Here is a 25,507-nt window from a genome sequence, read left to right as displayed (position 1 = left end):
CTACTGTTGCCAACAATCTATGAAAAGGAGTTGAGCCTTATATCTCGAATCGGCCAAAAAATTGTTATAAAGGGTATTTTCAATTACAACAGCAGAAAGAACTTGTTTCCCAAAGAGCAAGCTTATGAAAAATGCTGTTGCACTTATGCTATAAATAATTAACGCTAAATGCTATAACCTCTTTTGTTCTAGAGTTACTTTCAATTTACAATCAACTCAAAATCTATTATAACCAAATTTTCATGAGTTTTAGAGACCGAAAGCGTTAAGTACAGGTCTCCCCCACAGTCAAAAGTATAGCGTCTTTTCAACAATCGACGGTTTAAAAGGCGTTTTATGTATTTTTTTGCTAATCTTCAACATTTTGTAAAATGTCATAAAATATATGCCATATTTCCACGACCTTACTGCATAGTTCTTTTGAGGGACGATAAAAATTCTCCTTCAATAATTTTATTAGGTTCTTAAAAGTTTCCTCTAGGCTTCTCATACAAGCCTAGATACTCATGAAAACGCCCAAAGGTTTTTTGGGGTTAGGATGCACATCCATAGACCAGAAGCTATCGTCAACGCAAAAGTACTGTATACACTGTTATTTGATTTAAAAATTCAATGCATGAAAACGATGCATTTTCGCGAAAGAAAAGACACAATTTTAGAGATCAGAGCGGGCATAAGTCGAATCCTCTAAGTTAACAATCTTAAACCAAACAGACTAAATTGAATGAAGAAATCCAGCACAAAAAGAAACAGAAAAGGCCATTAATATGAGTTGTGAGTTGTGGAACCCTCATTTAACTCCCCAAAACAATTAGTAGCATTGCCTCTTCAATGAATACGCAATATATTTTCAATTGAATTTATTCTTTACCCGATGGTCAATATATTTGAAAGAATGAATTATTTTAGTCATTTTATGATTATTATTACTTCGCCATTAGTAAGCATATAGATGCAGTAAACCCTGGCATAGGGGTTTTTGGACAAGCAAGATCCCCTTTCCTACTTTTATCAGGTTCACTCTATACATAAAAAAGTCCTAGCTACATTTTTTAAGTTTAGCATTAATCCGCAAATATAAAATGGCGGGCCCAAAATAGGTCTGTCGAAACTGTTTTTGAAACATAACCACAATATCACTTTTCTTTCATGGCATCCCCTTCTTAAAAGGGGATGCTTAAAGTTGAAAGTATACAATAGTTGTTCGTGTATAGTAAGTGCTCTTCATAAATTGTTTTGATAAACATAGTTATGTATTTATTTTAATTTTCTCTATCTTGTACTCCGTCCCTATGAACTATCCCTAGCTCTAAGAACAACAAGCAGTTTGCAAGAATACAAAGAAACAATATTTTATTGATTAAATTTATATTAAAATATAAAATAAAACAATGTTGTTGTATGTTGAGTCAGGAAGAGGTTCTTTGGCAGGAGCAGAGGCCACATAATTGCACAGCTTCAATGAGCAGTAAATTCGTTAGGTGAAGGATGAGCAAAAAATTGAAGCAAAATTGATTAAAAATTTTTTGAGGGTTCTATTTTTTTAGTAAAATATAAAAAGGGGAGCAAAAAAAAATATGCGCAAATTTTACTGAGATTCTATTTCACTTGAGGTTTAGAACCCTTGTTTTTTTTATTTAAACTTTAAAATTATATGAAACCAGTTCTGCTGCACTGTCTTTTTATGTAAATATAAGCGTCTATACACAAAAAGACGAATGCAACAGAGAACAGGCTTATACAGAGAAATTTACTTTCCGAAATTTACTGCCCAGCTACTTCATTATCTAGAAAAGAAAAGAAAAGTCAATCATTTGCAGACAATAGACAATATGTTTTTCCGAACTAAAAAATTTATAAAACGATAAATTTTGAAGACTGGCTAAATACATTACAAGAGCAAAAACCTCGAGATGGTTGCGATGTCTGGTCAAGACCTTTTTTCTTCAAATATAATTATGCTTGCTATTAACAAATCCTTTTAGACTTTCCTGGAACATTTTGTGATATAGGAAAAGCACAGATACAAATGTGTTCCAAAAAACTGAATTAGTCAATAAAAGATAAATGCTAAATGTGAAAATGAGCACTACCTAAGGAGGGGCGGGGGTAGCATGGATTAGTTTTTGGCGGAAAAGAAATTTTCTGGGCAAAAACTTACATGGGTAGATAAGGTGTCATTTAAAAAAATTACATTTTCTAAGAGCCCCGCGGAGATAAAAACCATCGAAAAAGTGATGAAGAACTAATATATTATACAATATATATATATATATATATATATATATATATATATATATATATATATATATATATATATATATATATATATATAGCTAAGCGTATTTTACTTATTATCAATTTTGGCATCCCTTTTATTGAAATCCTTGCAAATCAAATTTAGTGAGGCCTTGGGGGATGGTGAGAAGGGTGGTGAACTGTATGAGAGTCAGGAAGGTGTACTACGTGTAACAAGGTCGTAAGAAAGACGCATTTGTACTATCAAGAACGGCTCAGGAGCGACTAAGGCCCAGCGGCCACGGGGCATCTATTTTGAGACTAGCATTGCTAACTGATTGTGCATGCAACTGTTGTGTGACCATGGCCTTGAGGAAGTGAGGTCCAACCCACGAAGCAAACTAGATGTTACTGGTTTCCAATCAGTCTAAAACCGGTTCCGAATGAGACCCCAGTCATGGTCACAGTTGCGTTGCAGTGCTGTCCCAGACATTTTCGGGAGCTACCGCGTTGATATTGTCCAATTACTTTGGCTCTCAACATGTCAGACCAGGAATTAAACATGAAAGTAGACTAAAAGTAGACTAATATCATGATTGTCAAAATGGCTAGTATACAATAACTGAGCAGCTAGGGTTTTTAAGTTTAAACTTTAAGGAGAATGTTGAGAAGAAAATCGAACTGAATCATATGAATATATGTGTATCCAGGTAGTCAAAAGAGCACATCTGCAATATCTTAGTAATTTCTAAGGGTATAAGTTGAAACCTTCAATCATTGGTGAGGATGGTGTCGAACAAAATCAAAGTATACTATATACACCTAAGTAGTCGAAAGGGCGCGTCTGCAAAATATCAAGAGCGGCTAAGAGTATTTAGTAGACGCTTTCAGAGGATGCTGGGGGAGGATTCTAAACTAAATCGAAAGACACTATGTGCATCCATTTCGTCAAAATGATGAACCTATAATATAACAAGAATTGCTTTAAGTATAAAGCTGAAACCTTCGGTGCATGTTGAGATAAATCCCGAACAAATTGTCAAAAGACAGTATCCGCAACATGCCACGAACAGCTTTTGATATCAAGTTTAACTTTCAAGGAATGATCAGAGAGCAAATTAAATTCAACGATAAAATACTACCTGCATTCAGGTTGAAAAAAGGGCATATCAAAAATATCTCAGCAACTTCTTAGGGTATTAAGGTGACTTTCAGATAATTGTACAGATGGTACTGATCAAAATCAAAACGCACGTGCATCAAGATTGCCAAAAAGACATATTGACAGTATCTCAGGAAGTTCCATGGACCACAGTAGACACTTTCAGGGAATAAACAAACATTGTACAACAAAGTCAAAAGCAACTGTGAACATAAAGGTAAAAAAAAGGGCGCATTTATAATATTTCAGGAACAACTAACAGTATTAAGTAAAAATTTCGAGTGAATATCGAGAGGTATATTGAACTAATTCAGGAGACATTAAGTGCATTATGAATGTCAATATGGCATATATGCAATAACTCGGGAACATTTAAGAGTATTAAGTGGGAACTTTCACCGAAAGTTGAGAGAAATGTTAAACTAAATCAAAAAACACTCTGTCTTGAGGGAATGCCGATGGGGATATCGTCTATATCAAAGGTTGTAACAGTAGATACGACGGAAGAGCTTCCCCCCCAAAAAAAATTCCCAAAATTGTTCACATTTTTTAAAATACTAGTAGCCGTACCCAACCATTTGTAGTTCTATAATATAGCTATTTTTAGAATTCCTAGCAAAATTTTGTCCAGAATATGAAGAGCACCCCAACATCTTTTTGCTTTTATTCATCAATAAAAAAAATATCAACAAAACTTACAGAAATTAATTCTTTCGACTTAACAAACAGAAGCTGTTTCAACAAAAGAAGTTTTATAAAAATAAGTACAGAACTAATTTAAACCAAAGAGGAGCAGAAGTAGTGAAAAAAAAGTCATGCTTAAAACGTAAATAAATCATTATAAATAAACTAATGAAACCCTCTGACAGACCGTATTTCAAACAGTAGGTGGTGCAAATATCGTAGGTAAATACCGCTTTGTAGGGCTGTAATGAGAGAAAGGTAGATATAGCTGGGGCACAATATGCGGATAAAGGATGACAGATTACCAAAAAATGTCCTTTTCAGCCAACTGTCTAGGGCTAAACAGAAAGCAGGCTGTCCGCAGTTGAGGTGAGAGGATGTCATAAAGAAAGATTTAAAGGGAATAGAAACTTCCTGGGAGGGTGTAAAGAGGGAGGCTCTGAATAAATTGGGATAGAGGAGCTTGCGTAGCTGTGTTGGACTCCAGTGGCTTGGTACTGCGGTGAGTTCTTCATAGTAGAAGCAGTGAAGAGAGTGGAGGGGTTTCCCCCCTCCAACTCCCGCCAATGTCGTCAGATCCGTTTGGGATTCAAAATAAGAGCTCTGAGACACAATATCATTCCAAACATCAAATTTCATTAAGATCCAATCACCCGCTGATAAGTTAAAAAAATACTTCATTTTTTCTATTTTTGCGAATTAACCGGGCCCCCACTCCCCCCCCCAGATGGTCAAATCGGAAAAACGACTATTTCTAATTTAATCTGGTCCGGTCCCTGATACGCTTGCCAAATTTTATCGTCCTAGCCTACCTGGAAGTGCCTAAAGTAGCAAAACCGGGACCGACCGACAGACCGACAGAATTGGCGACTGCTATATGTCACTTGGTTAATACCAAGTGCCATAAAAATGGTCAAAATGATCTTATCGTCTTTTGCTAGGCAAGAACAAATAATTGGGCAGATCCAATCACCCGCTCATAAGTTAAAAATGCTTCATTTTTTCTGTTTTTTTGCGAATTAACCGGCCCCCCACTCCCCCCCCCCAGATGGTCAAATCGGGAAAACCACTATTTCCAATTTAATCTGGTCCGGTCCCTGATACGCTTGCCAAATTTCATCGTCCTAGCTTACCTGGAAGTGCCTAAAGTAGCAAAACCGGGACCGACAGACCGAAAGAATTGGCGATTGCTATATGTCACTTGGTTAATACCAAGTGCCATAAAAATCTGTAGTAAAGACGTGGTCTTGAAATGTCTAGTTTGGCAGACATCCATTAATTAAAGCCAGAGCATTAGATAAGGGTGAAAAATCAGAACTGGTATCATGAATCACTTTTGTTTCAAAATTTCTTTTTCTTGGTTTGCCACATTACTATATATACTTCACTGGCTATGCATGCATCATAGAATAAAAAAGATAGCATTCATTTATTAATTTTTATTCTTTTTGGAGGATGGGGATTAGTGGACTTTGAGGCTCCTGTCTGAGGAAATGGAGCAGAATATTTTTTTTCTCCAGCTCGACAAAAGACCATAACGCGCAGTTGCTTTTTTATGCTTGTCGTCCGATATACCCTGTTGCAAGTTAAAGGGTAGGATTCCTGTTTAATTCGTTTTATGATTGAAAAAAACATATATTCTGAACAAACCCTTTTTTCATAATAAAACCTTCTCGTCACTCAAATAGGAAAATTTAAATTAAGAATTCATTTTCATTATAAAAGCTTAGGCAGCAAACCAAAAGATTAAAAACCCTCTTTGCCACCGCCATCCATAAATAGTTCAAAACAGCTATTAGCAAAAACCCGTGAACGCTGATTTAGCTAGATATATTTATTTAAATTTGCAAAAGACTTACTCAGAGCTACAGCATATATTGATAATAGTATTAGCCCCTTCATCAGTGTTTCAATAAATAAGAAAATTCAGAAAAACACCTTCAGATTTTGTTTTTGAAATGAAGTCTCTTCACAAAGTGCAATGAATTTAAAAGAGAACGTTGCTTGCAAATTTCTTGGCATTGATTTCAGGTGTTAATAATAGGTCATACGCTAGATCAAATACCCATCTCTTCTAAAAAGGTCTCATCATTTAACTCCAAAATCTCTGGAAAAAGGTTAGAGCTTTTTTTTAACAAGTGCTCCGTAATTAATTCATATTTTTAGCATGGGACTAAGAACTTTTCCTTTTTTACACCAAAGGTTGGATAAAATAGTCGTAATACCATTCTTAAGATATTAGAGAGTCAAAACACTATGTAATTTGCACCTGCAGAAGGATCTTAACCCCTTACGAAAAATTAAGCAATAACAAGAGCTAAGAGCTCATATGGCACTTGTGACGAGGCGAAAAGAGCTAAGAGCCAAGAGATCATATGGTATGAGCTCTAACAAAATTCTATGAATCAATAGATTGATTTAAAAAGGAAAATAAGAGGCTTAATACCGGTCAAGATTTAAAATAAGAGCTCTGAGTCACAAAGTCCTTCTAAATATCAAAATTCATTAAGATCCTATCACCCACTCGTAAGTTATAAATACCTAATTTTTTCTAATTTTTCCTCTCCCTTTTGCCCCCCCAGATGGTCGAATCTGGGAAAACGACTTTATCAAGTCAAATTGTGCAGCTTCCTGACACGCCTACCAATTTTCATCGCCCTAGCACGTCCAGAAGCACCGAACTCGCCAAATCACTGAACCCCTCCCCCAACTCCCCCAAAGAGAGCGAATCCAGTACGATTCTGTCAATCACGTATCAAGGACATATGTTTATTCAATCCACCAAGCTTCATCCCGATTCCTACACTCCAAGTGTTTTTCCAAGATTTCCCCCTCCAAATCCCCACAATGTCAAAAGATCTGGTCGGGATTTGAAATAAGAGCTCTGAGACATGAATTCCTTCTAAAAATCAAATTTCATTACGATCCGATCATCTATTCGTAAGATATAAATACTCCAATTTTCATGTTTTCCAAGAATTCCGGTTCCCCCCTCCAACTCCCCCGAATGTCACAGGATCTGGTCGCAATTTGAAATTAGAACTTTAAAGCACAAGATCCTTCTAAATATCAAATTTCATTAAGATCTGGTCACCCTTTCGTAAGTTACAAATACCTCAATTTTCAAAATTACCCCCCCCCCCCAATTCCACCAAAGAGAGCAGATCCGGTCCAGTTATGTCAGTCACGTATCTTAGACAGGCTTCTATTCTTCCCATCCAGTTTCATCCCGATCTCACCGCTTTAAGTATTTTCTAAGATTTCCGGTCCCCCCAACTGCCCCCCCCCCAATTACGCTTGATCCGGTTGAGATTTAAAATAAGATGTCGGAATTACGAGGTCCTTCTAAATATGAAGTTTCATGAAGATCCGATCACTCCTTCGTAAGTTAAAAATACGTCATTTTTCTTATTTTTCAGAATTACCCCCCCCCCCCCCGCAATTGAGCGGATCCGTTCTAATTATGTAAATCACGTATGCAAAACTTCTGCTTATTTTTCCAACCAAGTTTCATCCCAATCTCTCCAATCTAAGCGTTTCCCATCATTTTAGGTCTCCCCACCCCAAACTTCCCCCAATGTCACCAGATCCGGTCAGGATTTAAAATAAGAGCTTTGAGACACGATATCCTTCTAAAAATCAAATTTCATGGAGATCCAATCACCCGTTCCTAAGTTAAAAATACCTCATTTTTTCTAATTTTTCAGAATTACCCCCCCCCCCCAACTACCCCAAAGAGAGCGGATCCGTTGTGGTTATGTGAATCATGTATCTAGGACTCGTGTTTTTTTTTTCACCAAGTTTCATCCCGATCCCTCCACTCTAAGTGTTTTCCAATTTTTAGGTTTCTCCCTCCCAACTCCCCCCCCCCCAATGTCACCAGATCCGGTTGGGTTTAAAATAAGAGCTCTGAGCCACGATATCCTTCTAAATATCAAATTTCATTGAGATCCGATCACCCGTTCGTAAGTTAAAAATACCTCATTTTTTTCTATTTTTTCAGAAATACCCCCCCCCCCCCAACTACCCAAAAGAGAGCGGATCCGTTCCGTTTATGTCAATCATCTATCTAGGACTTGTGTTTATTTTTCCCATCATGTTTCATCCCGATCCCTCCACTCTAAGTGTTTTCCAAGTTTTAGGTTTCCCCCTCCCAAATCCCCGCCCTTATCACCAGATCCGGTCGGGATTTAAAATAAGAGCTCTAAGACACGATATCCTTCTAAACATCAAATTTCATTGAGATCCGATCACCCGTTCGTAAGTTGAAAATACCTCATTTTTCTAATTTTTAAGAATTACTCCCCCCCCCCCCCAACTACCCCAAAGAGAGCAAATCAGTTCCGATTATGCCAATCATGTATCTGGGACTTGCGCTTATTTTTCCCATCAAGTTTCATCCCGATCCCTCTACTCTAAGTGTTTTCCAAGATTTTAGGTTTCCCCCCTCCAACTCCCCCCAATGTCATCAGACCCAGTCGGGATTTAAAATAAGAGCTCTGAGACACTATATCATTCCAAACATCAAATTTCATTAAGATCCAATCACCCGCTCATAAGTTAAAAATACTTCATTTTTTCTATTTTTTCCGAATTAACCGGCCCCTACTCCCCCCCCCAGATGGTCAAATCGGGAAAACGACTATTTCTAATTTAATCTGGTCCGGTCCCTGATACGCTTGCCAAATTTCATCGTCCTAGCTTACCTGGAAGTGCCTAAAGTAGCAAAACCGGGACTTTAGGTTTTCCCCCTCTAACTCCCCCCAATGTCATCAGATCCGGTCGGGATTTAAAATAACCTGGGGGGCTCTGAGACACAATATCATTCCAAACATCAAATTTCATTAAGATCCAATCACCCGCTGATAAGTTAAAAAAATACTTCATTTTTTCTATTTTTTGCGAATTAACCGGGCCCCCACTCCCCCCCCCCCCCCAGATGGTCAAATCGGAAAATCGACTATTTCTAATTTAATCTGGTCCGGTCCCTGATACGCTTGCCAAATTTCATCGTCCTAGCCTACCTGGAAGTGCCTAAAGTAGCAAAACCGGGACCGACCGACAGACCGACAGAATTGGCGACTGCTATATGTCACTTGGTTAATACCAAGTGCCATAAAAAATGGTCAAAATGGTCTTATCGTCTTTTGCTAGGCAAGAACAAATAATTGAGCAGCAAGCAGAACTCTACTGAGTTAAGCAACTCGTAGATGAAACCGAGAAGCCCTAGAAAAGTATAGTATAATCTGTATTTAAGACAGGAAAAGGCTAAGGAATTCCGGTCAGGGTAAAATGCTTAGAAAAGATACAAAATGTCAAAAGAGAGCTAGAGAACAAGGAAATAGCTAGAACAACTCATCATATAGGGAACGGAATCCCCGTAGTAAAAAAGAGGGTAAGAACTGTGCTACGTCCAGACAAACTGCCAGAAACAAAACGTAAAATATGAGACCACAAATATTAATTAGCACACTTTCAAAATAGAGCAAAAAAAAATCATTAAGTAAAAAAAAGATTTATAGGTAATTTTTTTTAAATAATATAGTCTATCTATAAAAAACCCTCTTTTAATGGTCTATTTTTTGCAACATTTAAGAGTACATTGCACGGCACTCCTAGTTTTCCGTTAAGAATCTGTGGAGTTTTTTTATAGCACGAGTTCAGTTGATCTGCAAAAAAAAAAGTCGTTAGTCTCGCTTGGACGGTGAAAGACTATAAAAGAATTTTCGCAAAGGAGGATAAAAGATTATCTCGACTCCACAATCGAGTACGAATTCGTAATTCACGCAGTAATTCGTTACGAATTACTGCTTAGCTCTAAATTAAACCTAGAAAAGAAGTTCATTTTGGCCATCCATTGTTTTTAGCTCTACAAAGATGTGCTCGCTTTTATTCTTATATTGTGTTTTATTTTGTTGCTCTAAAAATGTCGGTTTAACTAAAAATAAAACGACTTACAAGCCTTAGTCAGATAGAATAGCAACTACAGACACAATTTCAATCAACGACATAGAATTTCAACCACAACGAAAATGGAAAGGATACCTACTTGGAGGGACAAAAAAGAACATTTAACTAGTAATTATGGCAAGGCGTCAACAATGCGTAATTAATAAAAATTACTAATTTAGTAATTACTAAAAGAGTAAATACTAGGATGAAAATAAAATTTATATCTATTATTACCCATCAAAAGTTAAGAACCTTAGAAAATTTGCCTGATTTTAAAAAAGGCAGAAAACGACCCCAAAGCATCAAGTGGTCCTTATAAAAGTCACACCATCAGATCCAAGATATCAGAGAACCCTCTTGTAAAGGTTCCAAACTCCTATATACAAAAATGTGCCTTTTTTTTCCAGAAGAAAGATCACGAAAGGATGTTTATTAGTTCATTTTAAGTAGGTTTACTACTCATACTACAACTGTTGCTATATTATAAGCAGAGGGTATTAAGCTGAAGCCTTCAAGGAACATTCAGACGAACGCTGAACTAAATCAAAACGAGCATCGATCATGAATATTGTCAAAAGGGTGACAAATCAATATCTCAACAAGACCAAGAAAAAAACACATACATAGATACATAAATATACAATTATTGCTTGTTATATATATATATATATATATATATATATATATATATATATATATATATATATATATATATATATATATATATATATATATATATATATATATATATATATATATATATATATGTATGTATTTGGGATGTTGTATCAACTTGTTTTTCCATTTGGAATTTATGTAGATCTATCTAATTAAATAAACATATAAAAAAAGAGCTAAGCGCTCGTATGGAACTTATGAAGAGGTCGGGAGAGCCAAGAACTTACATGGCATGAACTCTAGCAAAATTCTAACAACCAATAGATTGATTTAAAAGAAAAATCAGAGGCTTAATACCGGTCAGGATTTAAAATAAGAGCTCTGAGACACGAGATCCTTCTAAATATCAAAATTCACTAAGATCCGATCATCCACTAGTAAGTTCAAAATACCTCATTTTTCTAATTTCTCCTCTCCCTACAGCCCCCCCCCCCCCCAGATGGTCGAGTCAGGAAAAACGACTTTATCAAGTCAAATTGCGCAGGTCCCTAATACACCTACCAATTTTCATCGTCCTAGCACGTCCAGAAACACCAGACACGCCAAAACACTGACCCCCCCCCCTAACCCCTCCAAAGAGAGTGAATCTAGCTCGGCTATGTCAATCACAAATCTACGACATTTGCTTATTCTACCCACCAAGTTTCATCCCGAACTCCACTCTTAGCGTTTTCCAATATTTCTGGTTTCTCCCTCCAAATCCCCCCCAATGTCAGCAGATCTGGTCAGGATTTAAAATAAGAGCTCTGAGAAATGAGTTCCTTCTAAATATCAAATTTCATCAAGATCCGATCACCCGTTCTTAAGTTAAAAATACCTTAGTTTTCTAATTTTTCCGAATTATCCCCTCCCCCCCCCCTCCCCAAAGAGAGCAGATCCATTCCAATTCTGTCAATCACGTATCTAGAACTTGCAAATATTATTTCCATTCTTCACGGCAGCACTTTCAGACCCGTGGGAAAATGCCGCTTTTTTGATTCTGTAAATTTTTCTATTTATCACTCAAAGAAGATATATTGGCTTTGGGGTCGGGTAACTGCAGCATATATTTAACACTTGTAGATTTTAGTCCATCTTTAATTTGAAAGTGGTGCCTGCCTGCTTGCCTGCTTGAACGGAGCTTTCCACTCGAAAGCAGAAACATGGTTTGATGAAACGAAAGCTCGACTGCACAACTTCAGATACTCCTCTCTGACATAGGCTACACAACTCCACTTCACATTGCACACCATAGGCTCTGGCTCGTGGACAAGCAAAAACCATCGTTTTCGGCCCCAGGCAAGAGTTCTGCGGAGCTTTCCAACATCTAATGCCATATTCATCAATCCGCCCTGAGGATTTCCGTAAAAAACTCCCACTTTCCGTAAAAACCGCCTAGGTTAGACTTTTATCAGTTTCCAGGAATAAGCTGACATCGGCGGCATAGAAAAAAAAACGGGACAAAACCAAAGTGTTGCTCTCGCAACACAATAATAGTCTTCACGTGATGCTAGATTTCCAGACGCACTTGGGGGTAGGTATAAAAAAAATTTTCCTTAAAAAACTGAGGTAATAGTTCCTTGGGCTTTGGACAAGATCTAAATATTCCAAATAGGGACTGATTTTGAAAAATTTAAAAACATTGGTAAATGCAGGTTCAACACTTATTGGGGTTTTCCTTGCAAATATGGGTCCAAAATGTGATGGACATTCAAAAAGGTTTAAGTTTATGCCATCACTTTTTGAGTTTAAGAAATAGATCCCCTTCCCCACCGATAGAGCTATTGTAATTCACAGTTGGCCTTCTGTACAAGGGTTCCCCTAGGCAAGAAACTTATGAATCGTTGTTTTATTGCCGATCGTAAGAGACGAAATTTAAGGTCTCATTTTTTACACATCCCGGATCGTTTAGTCTTTTGCCCTTGAATGATCAAGTGCCCTGTAATTTATAAGCCTGTAAGGGGTGAAATAATACTTGACCCAATTTTCGGGCATTAAGATTTGATAGAGCCATTGTAGTTCACAGTTGGCTTTCTGCATAGGGGTTCTCCTGGGCAAGAAACTTATGGGTCTTCGTTAGAGCTAGAGCAACCCTGGACTTGTCAGACATAAAAACTTTGTCTGTTAAGCCAGTTCAACAAAACTAATTCAACGTTTAACCTACATTGTTTAAAGTATCAGACTTACGTGTTATATACTTTTCCAAAGTGTCGTAGGACCTACGACGGATTAAAAGGGTCACAACATTATTTTTCTCGAGTTCTTCTTTGATTGTGTTCTTAATAAAATCAAAATGAGGGTCAGTCCAAGGTTTGGCCCAAAGGGTCCAATAACTGAAGCTGCCAAGATTGTAGTTTCCAATTTGTAGTAACTGATCGCCTTCCTAGGCAAGAAAGAAATCCCTCATTATTCAAATAGTCAATTTCAATGTCTTGATGGCATAAAAAATTGCATTCTTAATTAATTACCTTTGAATTTTTCCTTAAGGAGAAGCTGCTCCTCAAAGCAGTACTCTCCCTACTTTTACACAAATCTTAGAAAAATTATTTTAACTCCTCATTTTTTCTGCCGAAAAAAAAAGACATTCAGTTTTAGTGAAACTTGTATTGCCAGTAAATGCAATTTTTTGTTTGTCAATAAAACATAGCAGGAGTTTCCTATTGAAGTTAAGGAAAGGGCGGTTCCTAAAAATATTCTAGCATACTTTCTAGTAGGCCTACAGTCACTCATTTACAATTGTGCATAAGATAAGATGTTCGCGTAAATGGTACAGCTTTAAAATAATAAGCAAGCAATGTAAATCATTCGCAAATTTCCATGATATTATTTCAGAATAATATTGGTAAAAAAGCTATGAGAATTGAAGAATTATTACTACACTAATAATTTAGCATATTAACTCGAAACAGTGGAACAAATAGATGCAAGAGGTTATGTTTGAATTAAAACTTGGCATGTCTTACCACTAAGTAAAACTAAATTATTGAATGAGATGATCTATTCTCTTAATAATAAATTTATACGTTTTGGACAAATTCCTAGTTCTGTCTTTTTCTTGAGAACTTACGCTGGTCTATTTGGAGTAGAAAAAAAAGCATTATATTGATATTTGCTAAAAGTAAATAAATTTGTAAAACTGGATTTTTGATTACAGTGTATGCATTAAAATGTATGGATGAATAAATTTTATTTAAAACTAGCTGTTGGGGTGGCGCTTCGCGCCACCCCAACACCTAGTTGGTGGGGGCGCTTCGCGCCCCCCCCAAGCCCCCCCGCGCGCGTAAGTCGTTACGCGCCATAATAGTTACGCGCCATTGTAGTTGTGTCCCTATGTCCCACCTGTGAATATAGATATATATATATATATGGTTTTAACTACGTAAAACTTGCGAATATACAACATTCTTTGCTGTCCCATTGTCTTTGCATATAAATCGATTGTCAGGTTATCCCCCTGTTTCCCCCGGTGTCCCCGTTGTAGTTGTGTCCCTGTGTCCCGGTCGTCATTTATATTCCCTGTGTCCCGGGTCCCGGTCATCATTTGTATCCCGGTGTCCCGGTCTGTATATACATTCGTTTTTTAGTTTTGTTTTTCTCCTTTATTTTTTTCCTTTTTTTTTCTTTTTTAGCTTATTTAGATTTTTAGATTTTTTAGTTTTTTTTATTAGTTTTTAGTTTTTATTTCTTTTTAGTTTTTTTGTCCCGGTCGTCATTTATATCCCCCTGTTTCCCCCGGTGTCCCCGTTGTAGTTGTGTCCCTGTGTCCCGGTCGTTATTTATGTTCCCTGTGTCCCGGTCGTCATTTGTATCCCGGTGTACCGGTCTGTATATACATTCGTTTTTTAGTTTTGTTTTTCTCCTTTATTTTTTTCCTTTTTTTTTCTTTTTTAGTTTATTTAGATTTTTAGATTTTTTAGTTTTTTTATTAGTTTTTAGTTTTTTTTTCTTTTTAGTTTTTTTGTAGTTTTTACCTTCTTTTTAGTTTTGTTAATTTTTTTTTTTACTTGTGTCCTGGTCGTCATTTATACTCCCTGTGTCCCGGTGCTTTGTTGATTGCTAATCGAACATTCCTTTTGTCCTGGTCGCTTTCTCTTTGAGTGTCGTCATTTATTTTTTTCTTTTTTAGTTCTTTTAGTTTTTACCTTTTTTAGTTTTTTTTTAGTTTTTAGTTTTTTTAGTTTTTTACCTTTTTTTAGTTTTTTTAGTTTTTTAGCTTTTTTAACATTCCTTTTGTCCTGGTCGCTTTCTCTTTGAGTGTCGTCATTTATTAGTTTTTTCCTTTTTTTTTAGTTTTTTATTGGTTTTTACCTTTATTTTAGCTTATTTTTCAGTTTTTTCCTTTTTTTAGTTTTTTTTTATTTTTTATTTTTTTTAGTTTTTTACCTTTTTTTAGTTTTTTTAGTTTTTTTAGTTTTTTAGCTTTTTTACTTTTTTTATTAGTTTTTAGTTTTTTTTTGTAGTTTTTGCCTTTTTTTAGTTTTTTCAGTTTTTTTTTAGTTTTTTATTGGTTTTTACCTTTATAGTTTTTTTAGTTTTTTAGCTTTTTTATTTTTTTTATTAGTTTTTAGTTTTTTTTGTAGTTTTTGCCTTTTTTTAGTTTTTTCAGTTTTGACGTCACCTAATCCAGTTTTTTCAGGTGACGTCACCTGACACATCCATCCATCCATCCATCCATCCACAGACAGACAACTTATTTTTATATATATAGATTAATTATATTTAAGCCTAACAACCAAGAGTTTTATACATCAGCTGATTTATGAGAAAATTAAATAAAAAAAAAAGTTTTTTTAACTGAAAGTAAGGAGCGACATTAAAACTCAAAACGAACAGAAATTACTCTGTATATGAAAGGGGCTTTTCCTCCTCAACGCCAAGCTCTTTACGCTAAAGTTTCTTACTGTTTTAAAAATAGAGGTAAGAGAAAGAGTTAAACTTTAGCGTAAAGAGCGGGGCGTTGAGGAGGAAAAGCCCCTTTCATATACGGATTAATTTCTGTTCGTTTTAAGTTTTAATGTCGCTCCTTACTTTCATTTAAAAAAACTTGTTTTTTATTTAATTTCTCGACGTTTTTTAATTAATGAATGTTTTGATCTTGGTTCTCCGCACACAAATAATTAAAACGAAATTTGCATATTAATTTTTTTTCTGGCTAAATAACTTTCTCATAGTTTTAATCGGAAGATTTTAAGAAAAAAGGAGCGAGGGAGGAAGCCTAGTTGCCCTCCAATTTTCTGATTACTTAAAAAAGCAACTAAAACTTTTTCATTAGTAAAAAATATACATAATTTACGAATTAACTTACGTAACGAACTTCTATATTCGTATGTTGTTATTGCATATATGAGGGGGTTCACCCCTCGTCGATACCTTGCTTTTTACACTAAAGCTTAAATTCTGTCCCAATTCCTTAATAATGACCCTTGAATCACAAAGACCGTAGAATAAATAGTTGAAATTACTAAAAATACTTTAGCGTAAAGAGAAAGGTATTACGAAGAGGTAAATCCCTCATATGCGTAATAATTTCCATGGAAAGATACTTTCACGTAACCCCCCCACCTCAACTCTCCCTCCCAAACCAAAAAAAATCCCCCTGAAAACGTCCGTACACTTCCCAGTAACCATTAATATATACAAAACACAGGTCGAAGTTTGTAACTTGCGACCCCTCCCTTGGGGACTGCAGGAGAGTAAGTCGTCCCCAAAGACATAGTTATTAGGTTTTTCGACTATGGTGAAGAAAATGGCTATCTCATAATTTTGATCCGGTGACTTTCGGGATAAAATGAGCGTGGGAAGGGGCTAAGGTGCCCTCCATTTTTTGGTCCCTTAAAAAGGGCACTAGAACTTTTAATTTCCATTAGAAGTAGCCCTCTTGCGACATTCTAGGACCACTGGGTCAATATGATCACCCCTGGGAAAAAAAATTAATAAACACGCATCCGTGATTTGTCTTCTGGTAAAAAATACGAAATTCCACATGTTTGTAGATAGGAGTTTGAAACGTCTACAATAAGGTTCTCTGATACGCTGAATCTGATGGTGTGATTTTCGTTAAGATTGTATGACTTTTAGAAGGTGTTTTCCCCTATTTTCTAAAATGAGGTAATTTTCTCAGGCTCGTAACTTTTGATAGGTAAGACTAATCTTGATGAAAAATATATATTTAAAATCAGCATTCAAATGCGATATTTTTGTATAACTATTGCTATCAAAATTCAATTTTTTAGAGTTTCGGTTACTATTAAGCCGGGTCGCTCCTTACCACAGTTCGTTACCACGAACTGTTTGATATCGACTGATTTTAAAGCAACACTAGCAAGTTAAATTAACTAACCTTTAAAAAAGAAGGCATCTTCTTCACCTCTGGCTTGCATATGAGATACATAGACCTGTTTAAGATTTGACATTGGATAAAGTTGAACTTGGATAGAGATGTTGGATAAAGATTTTTCCACCTTTGTAAAGGAATATCTTCAGGATATTCGATGCATTGATGAAGCTCTATCAGACTACAAGGATCCCCGTCTGCCTTGCTCCATTGAACTTGCAGAACTTCTTCCATAGCCTAAAACAATGAACCCTCAGAAGATTAAATAACAAGTTTTTTTAACTGGAAGTAAGGAGCAACATTAAAACTTAAAACGCACAGAAATTACTTCGTATATGAAAGAGGCTGCTACCTCATCAACGCCCCGTTCTTTACGCTAAAGTTTGACTCTTTCTCTCAATTCTTCTTTTTAAAACAGTAAAAAATTTTAGCGTAAAGAGCGGGGCGTTGATGAGGTAGCAGCCTCTTTCATATACGAAGTAATTTCTGTGCGTTTAAAGTTTTAATGTCGCTCCTTACTTCCAGTTAAAAAAACTTGTTGTTTTTTTTACTTAATTTCTGAACGTTTTTGAATCAATGTATGTTTTGATTTTGGCTCTCCGCAGAGGAATAATCAAAACGAAATTTGTATATTTTTTTTTTTTTTTTGCTAGATAGCTTTCTCGTAATTTTGATCGAATGATTTTGAGAAAAAAGAGCGGGGGACGAAGCCTAGTTGCCCTCCGATTTTTTGGTTAATTAAAAAAGCAACTAGAATTTTTAATTTTTTACGAATATTTTTATTGGTAAAAGATTTACGTAACTTATAAATTAGCTTACGTAAAGAACTTTTGTATTCTCATGTTTTTATTACATATATGAGGGGACTCGCCCCATCGTCAGTACCTCGCTCTTTACACTAAAGCTTAAATTTTATCCCAATTCATTAAGAATGACCCCTGAATCACAAAAGCCGTAGAATAAATAGTTAAAATTACTAAAAATACTTTAGCGTAAAGAGCGAGGTATTAGAAGGAGGTGAGCCCCTCATATGGGTAATAATTTCTGTTTGTTTTAAGTTTTATTGCTGTTCCTTACTTCCAGCTGAAAAGGCTTTTTCAAATTTATTTTTTAATTGTTTTTTTTTTAAATAATGCTAGTAAATCCTGCTCTCCCTTTATGGAAATTTTCTTCTCCCATGACAAATTCTCGATGGAAAGTTCCCCCAGCATATCCCTCTCTTCTCAACCCTTCCCCCAGCCAAAAAAATCCTCCTGAAAACGCCTGTATACTTCCCAATAACCATTACTATATGTAAGCACAGGTCAAAGTTTGTAACTTGTTGCCCCTCCCATGGGGACTGTGGGGGAGTAATTCGTCCCCAAAGACATAGTTATAAGGTTTTTCGACTACACTGAATAAAATGGCTATCTCAGAATTTTGATCCGTTGACTTTGGGAAAATAATTAGCGTGGGAGGGGGCCTAGGTGCCCTCCAATTTTTTTGGTCACTTAAAAAGGGCACTAGAACTTTTCATTTCCGTTAGAATGAGCCCTCTTGCAACACTCTAGGACAACTGGGTCGATACGATCACCCCTGGGAAAAAAAAAAAATAAATAAACACGCATCCGTGATCTGCCTTGTGGCAAAAAATGCAAAATTCCACATTTTTGTAGATAGGAGCTCGAAACTTCTACAGTAGGGTTCTCTGATACGCTGAATCTGATGGTGTGATTTTCGTTAAGATTCCATGACTTTTAGGGGGTGTTTCCCCCTATTTTCTAAAATAACGCAAATTTTCTCAGGCTCGTAACTTTTGATGGGTAAGACTAAACTTGATGAAACTTATATATTTAAAACCAGCATTAAAATGCGATTCTTTTGATGTAGCTATTGGTATCAAAATTCCATTTTTTAGAGTTTTGGTTACTATTGAGCCGGGTTGCTCCTTAATACAGTTCGTTACCACGAACTGTTTGAAACTAGGTAAATGATTGAATGTCGCCCCAAAATATCCTTTTTGTATCTTAGAGATACTACTATGAAGACTACTACTACAGCTGCGACTACTATGACTAACCTAATATGGCAAGCTCTATTTTAAATAGCTAGAACCATTAAGGTAAATTTTGAAGCACTGAAGTCATTTGAAGGATGAAACTTTGTATCACAAGAGTATATTTTTACAGATAGTCAAAAGTAGTTTAGTGTTAAGTATCTTTGATTAATATCTAAGACACATTAGATAGAAAGCTTAACACCCTGACAATTGTGTCTTATTTCAGCACATTGAGACAATTTCTATTTGCTGGTCGGTAATTTTCAAAGTTGCTCTCAGCTAACCATGTCCCAGTCCTACATCCCTCCCCTAATGTTGCTCCTTACATAAAGTTAAAAAAAACTTTTTTTCCACTGAAAAATTGTGCCAAAGAGCACAGTACTTGACAAGCTGTCATCCTTCATCCGTACAGTTACTTTATGAGGACGGTTGGTTCTACCCATCTTAACCTTTTTTCATTAGAGCCCAATTGTTCGAAGACGAGGGGCTTAAGTTAAAATAACAAATTGATAAATTCGGAACTGACTTTCACTGTTATTTTATGGTTGATAAATACTGCAAAATTAATAAGGCACCAGTAAATTTATTATCACAAATTTAAATACCTTACATTTTCTCTTTAGATTCGTAAGCCCCCACTCCCTCCAAAGACGATAGGCTAAAAGTGTATTATAATACACAGTAGTTTAGTCCTTTCATCAATGCAAAAATTTTGGGATATGTTATTATTCACACCTAAACAATAAAGGGATCTTTCGCCTTTTTGTTGATTTCTAACACCTCCATTCTTATAAATGCTAAAAATTCATGTAGTCAAAATGGGATTTTTTTGGTATATATGCTCCTCCCCACTGGGACATATGGTAATCATAAATACTATAAAAAGGAGGAAGGGACGAGCTAAGGTTTGAAAAAAAAAACACAGATTTAAGATTATTAGAGAATGTTCTAAGCAAATAAATAGTCGTATACTATATGCAAAAGGGTTAAAAAAAATACTCAAACTTGTTGATTTTGTTATTTGTCGTAGAATATACATATGAATCCCTTAATTTTTTGACTTAATCGAAAAAAAATTATATAAAATTGTAAGGAGTTTCAAATTTAACGTCAAATAAAAAGTCAGAACAGGGGGCGGGGTGACCAAAAGAGGGTTTCTATCCAAGTAGGACATTCGCTAATTTAAACCCAACCATCCTCCCAAAATAATACATTTAAGGAAAAAATTACTTTTGACAGTGAAAGTTCAAAAAATATTTGGGCGAGAAATTGGGTTTAAAAAAAACAAACAGAAGTTTTTCACCATATTAGAAAAGGAGCACAGTCTTTGGCAATCTGTCTTCCTTCATCCCTAACATCAGCAAAAGCTAGCTAATCAGCTTTGATACCAGGGGGCATTTGTATATTTATTTAAAAGTTCGTTATAATGAAAACTAAATTTTTTAAATTGCCAAGTTATTTTATTTGCAGAAAAACCTCTTGATATCAATTTTTGGCTTAAGATTTTACATCTATTTTTAAAATCAATATAATTACTACAAATCCTTATCTTTTATTATTTGACAAAACATGTTTTAAATTATTTGGATTATTCTTATCCATCATATATTTATATTCTAGTTGACTTAAAAACAAGTCAGCTATAAATGGGCTGGCATTCCCCCCTCCCCCCCATGGGAATTCCCACGATTTGCTTGTACAAATCACCACCAAATTTTATATAAGTATTGTATAAAACAAATTCTAATAACTCAAAAATCATATCCAAGCTGTAACATCTCAAGTTAACTTTGGTATTAAAGCAATTTGTCCATATAGCTTTTTTATTATCAATCAATCAATCAATCAATTTATTGATACTAAAAGAAAAAACTATTACAAAAGTAAAGTGGTTACTAGGCCCAAGAAGCTTTGCTTGTAATGGACCACAGAGAACAAGAATAAAACACTATTATAAAATATATACAAAAAAAAAAAAAAAAAAAAAAAAAAAAAAAAAAAAAAAAAAAAAAAAAAACATGAACAAGACAAGGACATTGAATATATAGGATATTTAACAGATAGAAGATTTAGAAGGAGATTTAACATATAGCTGAAAATGATTTTAAAAGAAGAGAAGAGATACAAATTAGGAAAGGATTAATAAAGAGAGAAAAATTATTGAATTGGAAATACCCGACGAAATAATGCCTTTGCAGAAAGAAAAAGAGGGACATCCGAAGGGATGGAGTTCCATAATAGAATTGATTGATATACTGGAGACCTCTGGCCTGCTGTAGAAGATCGTTTTGGTAAAATAAATCGTCGAGAAGAATTACGTAAAGAAGAAAAGTACCTACCTGAGCCTGTCCATGAGAAAAACTGCTGTAGGGGCGGTGGGAGAGTACCTAGAAAAGCAGAATGCGCAAAATAAAGAGTACTTTTACCTATAATATGATCCAGCGGAGCTATTCCAGTATCATTATAAAGATCAGAGGAAGGGTAAAGCCGAGGGAGAAGAAAAGTAGCCTTCACTACCCTATTTTGGGCTCTTTGAAGTGAGCAGAGAAGAGATTTATTAGTATTACCCCAGACAGAGCAGCAATAAGAAAGGTAAGGATAAATAAAAGCATAATAAAGAGAAACCATAATATCAGGAGGAAGAAATGAGTTAATCCGGTGCAACATTGAAGACTGGCAGAGGATTAAGGAACGGGTGTGAGTTATATGCGGTTTGAAAGAAAGAAAACAGTCAAGATACATACCAAGAAATTTCACCACAGTAGCTGGTGGTATAATATCATTCCCAAAAGTCAGGGTGATTGGCTCCTGTATGTCTCGCATACGGTAAGGGGTCTTGAAGTTGACAATGACACTTTCGGCTGTTAAGAGCCAAACCATTTGACCAGCACCAATCCTTTACTTTATCAAGAAGACCTTGAGCCATAGAAGTGGCAGATGGCAGGTCCACTGCAGCAATGAAAAAGTTACTGTCATCAGCAAAAAGAACAGGGTGAACATGGGGATGAAGACCATCAACAAGATCATTGATGTAAATTAGAAATAAAAGTGGTCCAAGCACAGAGCCTTGTGGGACACCTTTCAATACAGGCAAAGTAGAGGAAGAAGTACAGTTAACCAAAACATACTGAGATCTCTCTGAGAGGTAGGACCTAAACCATTCTAGTGAGACTCCATGCACTCCAAATAAAGATAGTTTAGACAGAAGAACATTGTGGTAAACCATATAAAAGGCCTTAGAAAAGTCGAGAAATAGACCCAAAACACACAAGCCCTTGTCCAGATTAACACACACAAACTCAGTTTGTGCGTGTCATTATAAGTGTCTATTTTTAAGAACCTTTTACTAGATAAGAGGAAAGATTTCTTGATAACAGTTTTTAAATTATCTAACACTACATTAAGTGATAAATTAGTATACATTGTCGCAAAATCGAAAGACTCAATTCTTTTAGCTGAAACCATTGTTAAAGACTCTATCACCTGCAGTGAATTATTAACACTCCAATATGGATTAAAATTCGAAAACTTTTTAATACCAGAACAATAGGTTTTAAGTTTATTTACAATTTCCTTTAAAATTAAAGAGAGGTCAGTAGTAGCAATGCGGGCTGGACATTTAGCTGCTCCAGCAATAAACCGTGGTTTAGGGGGATTCTTATGAAATTTTACAGTCCAATATAGGAAAGGGAACTTTTTATCATTGTCATTTATTTTAATATTAAAATTTTTAAAAAGTATTTCTTCAGTCTTTTCAATTAAATTCTCATCCTCTAAATTTACCTTTTTGTAAACATTAGTTGTGCATAACTCCCTTTTTATATATATATATATATATATATATATGTGTGTGTGTGTATGTGTGTTCCCTTGAATGTCTGAAATCTAGCTAATGTCAATATTCACCGGCGAATGTTCAAAATCCCTTTTTCTATAGTTGGATTCAATTATCTTTGCGAGACAGCTTCTTCAGTCTTAAGCTTCTTCTGTAGCAGTATTATTCTCATACATAGCACAAATCACTTTAACATATTTTTCTGGTACACCATATAAGGATAAGACCTTTGCTAATGCTCTTCTATCAACAGAACCAAAAGCTTGCTCATAATTGATAAAACTGAGGACCACAGGTCTTTGACAACAAAGGGACTTCTCAATTATTAACCTAGGAGTGAAAACTTGGTTGACACATCCTCTACGTTTTCTTAAAACTTTGTCTATAGCATCTCTCAGTCTAAAAAGTATCATATTACTCAGTAATTTGCTACCTACAGAGACCAGACTAATGCCTCGATAATTACGACATTTACTCTTGTCACCTTTGTTAAACAGTGGTTTAATTAAGGTTTTCCTAAAATCATTAGGTACTTCCCCTTTTTCAAAAACCATGCTCATAATCTTCAGTAGCTTATTCCTAACCTCAGAGCCACCTTATTTAAGAAACTCATTTATCCCAGTATCAGCACCTTGAGCCTTACACTTCACATCTCATTAGTTCATATTTTAATGCTTTCTCCACTTTCTTTACATTCCTTTTGTTTTCATACGACCTATCACTCTGATAATTTTTGTACAAACCCCTTCTACTTTCTATTAAACATAAAGCTTTTTCACTAATATTCCTAGTTGCAGTATTAGCACTCTTACCTAAGACACCATCAGGAACTTCACAAATTGTTTTTTTTTTTTAATTATTCTATCCATCTTCCACGTTGTCAAATTTTAAACTCTCAAGTTTAGTATTCAAGTGTTCCTGGAAGTTTTTTCTCAAATTTTCATCCTGGAGTCTACCAACATTATAACTTTCTGGGAGGTAGTTACCCTTCCGAAATTTCAGCTTTAAATTAACCTTAGATACTACTAGATGGTGATCTTTACTTTAAACATCAATAACAGCACTCCTACACACCCTAGTATCTTGTACTGATCCTGCTAGTCTTTGGCTTACAATAACATAATCAATAAGGTTTGCTGTCTTACCATCACATGAATACCATGTCAACTTATGGGCCATTTTGTGACCAAAGACCATATTGGTTATAACTAGGTTGTTATGCCAACAAAATTGCCAAAGTCTATAGCTATTACTGTTTTCTTTTCTTACATCAAATTTACCTAGGCTAGGATACCATCTATCCCTATTTCTACCAACCTGGGCAATAGAATCTCCTAGCAAAAACACCATATTTTTACCTGGTACCCTGTCTATTTGCTCCTGTAACTGTAAGTAAAATTCATCTGAGTCACTAGAATCTCCATAAGTTGGTTCAACAGGAGCATATACTACTATAGCTGATACCCTGAACTTTTTAGTCATAAAATGAGCAATTAGTATTCTATTATTAATACCTTCCCAGCCTAAACAAGAATTAGCAGCTTCCTTATTCATCATGAGCCCTACTCACTGTCCATGTACCCCATCCTTCCTGCCTGAGTAAACAAATTCTATGTCACCTAATTTCATGCTTCCTACCCCTGGGATATGAGTTTCTGAAACTCCTAATAAATCCAGTTCAAACTGTCTGAATTTGTCAGTCAAAATGTTGATGCAAGTCATTTTTTAACATTGTAACATTCCAAGTTCCAATTTTCATGTTCTTTAAATCTTTGAAATTATTTTGGCCTCAGGAAAAGAAATGATCCTGGATACCAGTGCAGGACAGGGACCAACATATCTTCTCAGTATACACTGAAGCACTTTAGCCAGCTTAGAACCAGATAGCAAGAAGTCCCTGGGACCTCCAGTAAGTTGGAGGCTTTGTGCAATCCTGGGCCCATCTTGTTCACAACATGGTTTTCAGCACTTGATGATGCTCTTGTATCAGCAAGAGTTGAAATCCTGCACAGACAGTCCCAAGACTATTACCTCTGATTCATTATATATTCATGCCTACAAATATTATGCTACTACAGGGAGGCAACACATAGTAGATAAAATAGCTAGGAAAACGTTTTTCACCCCAAAAACGCCCATCAAAATAAACCAAGCCAAGAAAAATATGCAATAGTCAGGATCCCGTGCGAGTGCCATGTTGTTTACTAGGCCAAAATTTTCTTAAGGGGTGCCCCCCTTCAAGTGGGAAAAGTTAACCACAAGTTGGTATCCAATTTAATTGTGACCAATCAAAGCACAATGATTATATAAATTTAGTAAAATGAATTTTATTGTGAAATAGTAAGTTTTAAACCATTGGTTATAAGTCTGGGAGACCAGCAGTACATAAGGAAATATGTTAAGAAAACTATTCTTACTTCATAATATGCAGAGTAATTGTAGTTAACACATTTTGTAGAACCTTTATCTTGACTTCTTTCACTGTTTTAAATTTTTCTTTACAGACTTCTGAAAAATAAACATGGATTTGACTGCATTTATCCATTCTCAAATAATAATAATAATAATTTATTTATGCCCTCTTTACATACAAAAGATGTACACAGA

General features: G+C 35.5%; 2 protein-coding genes across 3 annotated transcripts in view; both read right to left on the bottom strand.

Moving 5' to 3' along the window:
* LOC136027642 (uncharacterized) overlaps positions 1–25,507 on the bottom strand; it is a 242,873-nt gene that overhangs the window by 204,618 nt on the left and 12,748 nt on the right. The window lies entirely within an intron of this gene.
* LOC136027639 (uncharacterized) overlaps positions 1–25,507 on the bottom strand; it is a 203,604-nt gene that overhangs the window by 176,811 nt on the left and 1,286 nt on the right. The window contains exons 2-4 of one of the 2 annotated variants that reach the window (XM_065705064.1): positions 17,034–17,264; positions 12,881–13,076; positions 1,337–1,787 (exon numbers count right to left, since the gene is read on the bottom strand). The exons of the other annotated variant lie outside the window; for it this stretch is intronic. Coding sequence (XP_065561136.1) covers positions 1,765–1,787; positions 12,881–13,076; positions 17,034–17,261 — 447 coding nt within the window. The 5' untranslated portion in view covers positions 17,262–17,264 and the 3' untranslated portion in view covers positions 1,337–1,764. Of the gene's footprint in view, positions 1–1,336; positions 1,788–12,880; positions 13,077–17,033; positions 17,265–25,507 lie in introns of those variants that run through there. 2 annotated transcript variants of the gene reach the window in all.

The sequence above is a fragment of the Artemia franciscana genome, chromosome 5 (genome assembly GCF_032884065.1).
Source record: "Artemia franciscana chromosome 5, ASM3288406v1, whole genome shotgun sequence".
NCBI classification, from domain to species: domain Eukaryota; kingdom Metazoa; phylum Arthropoda; class Branchiopoda; order Anostraca; family Artemiidae; genus Artemia; species Artemia franciscana.
The sequence above is the reverse complement of the archived record's forward strand: the minus strand, read 5'-3'. Positions and strand labels throughout refer to the sequence as shown.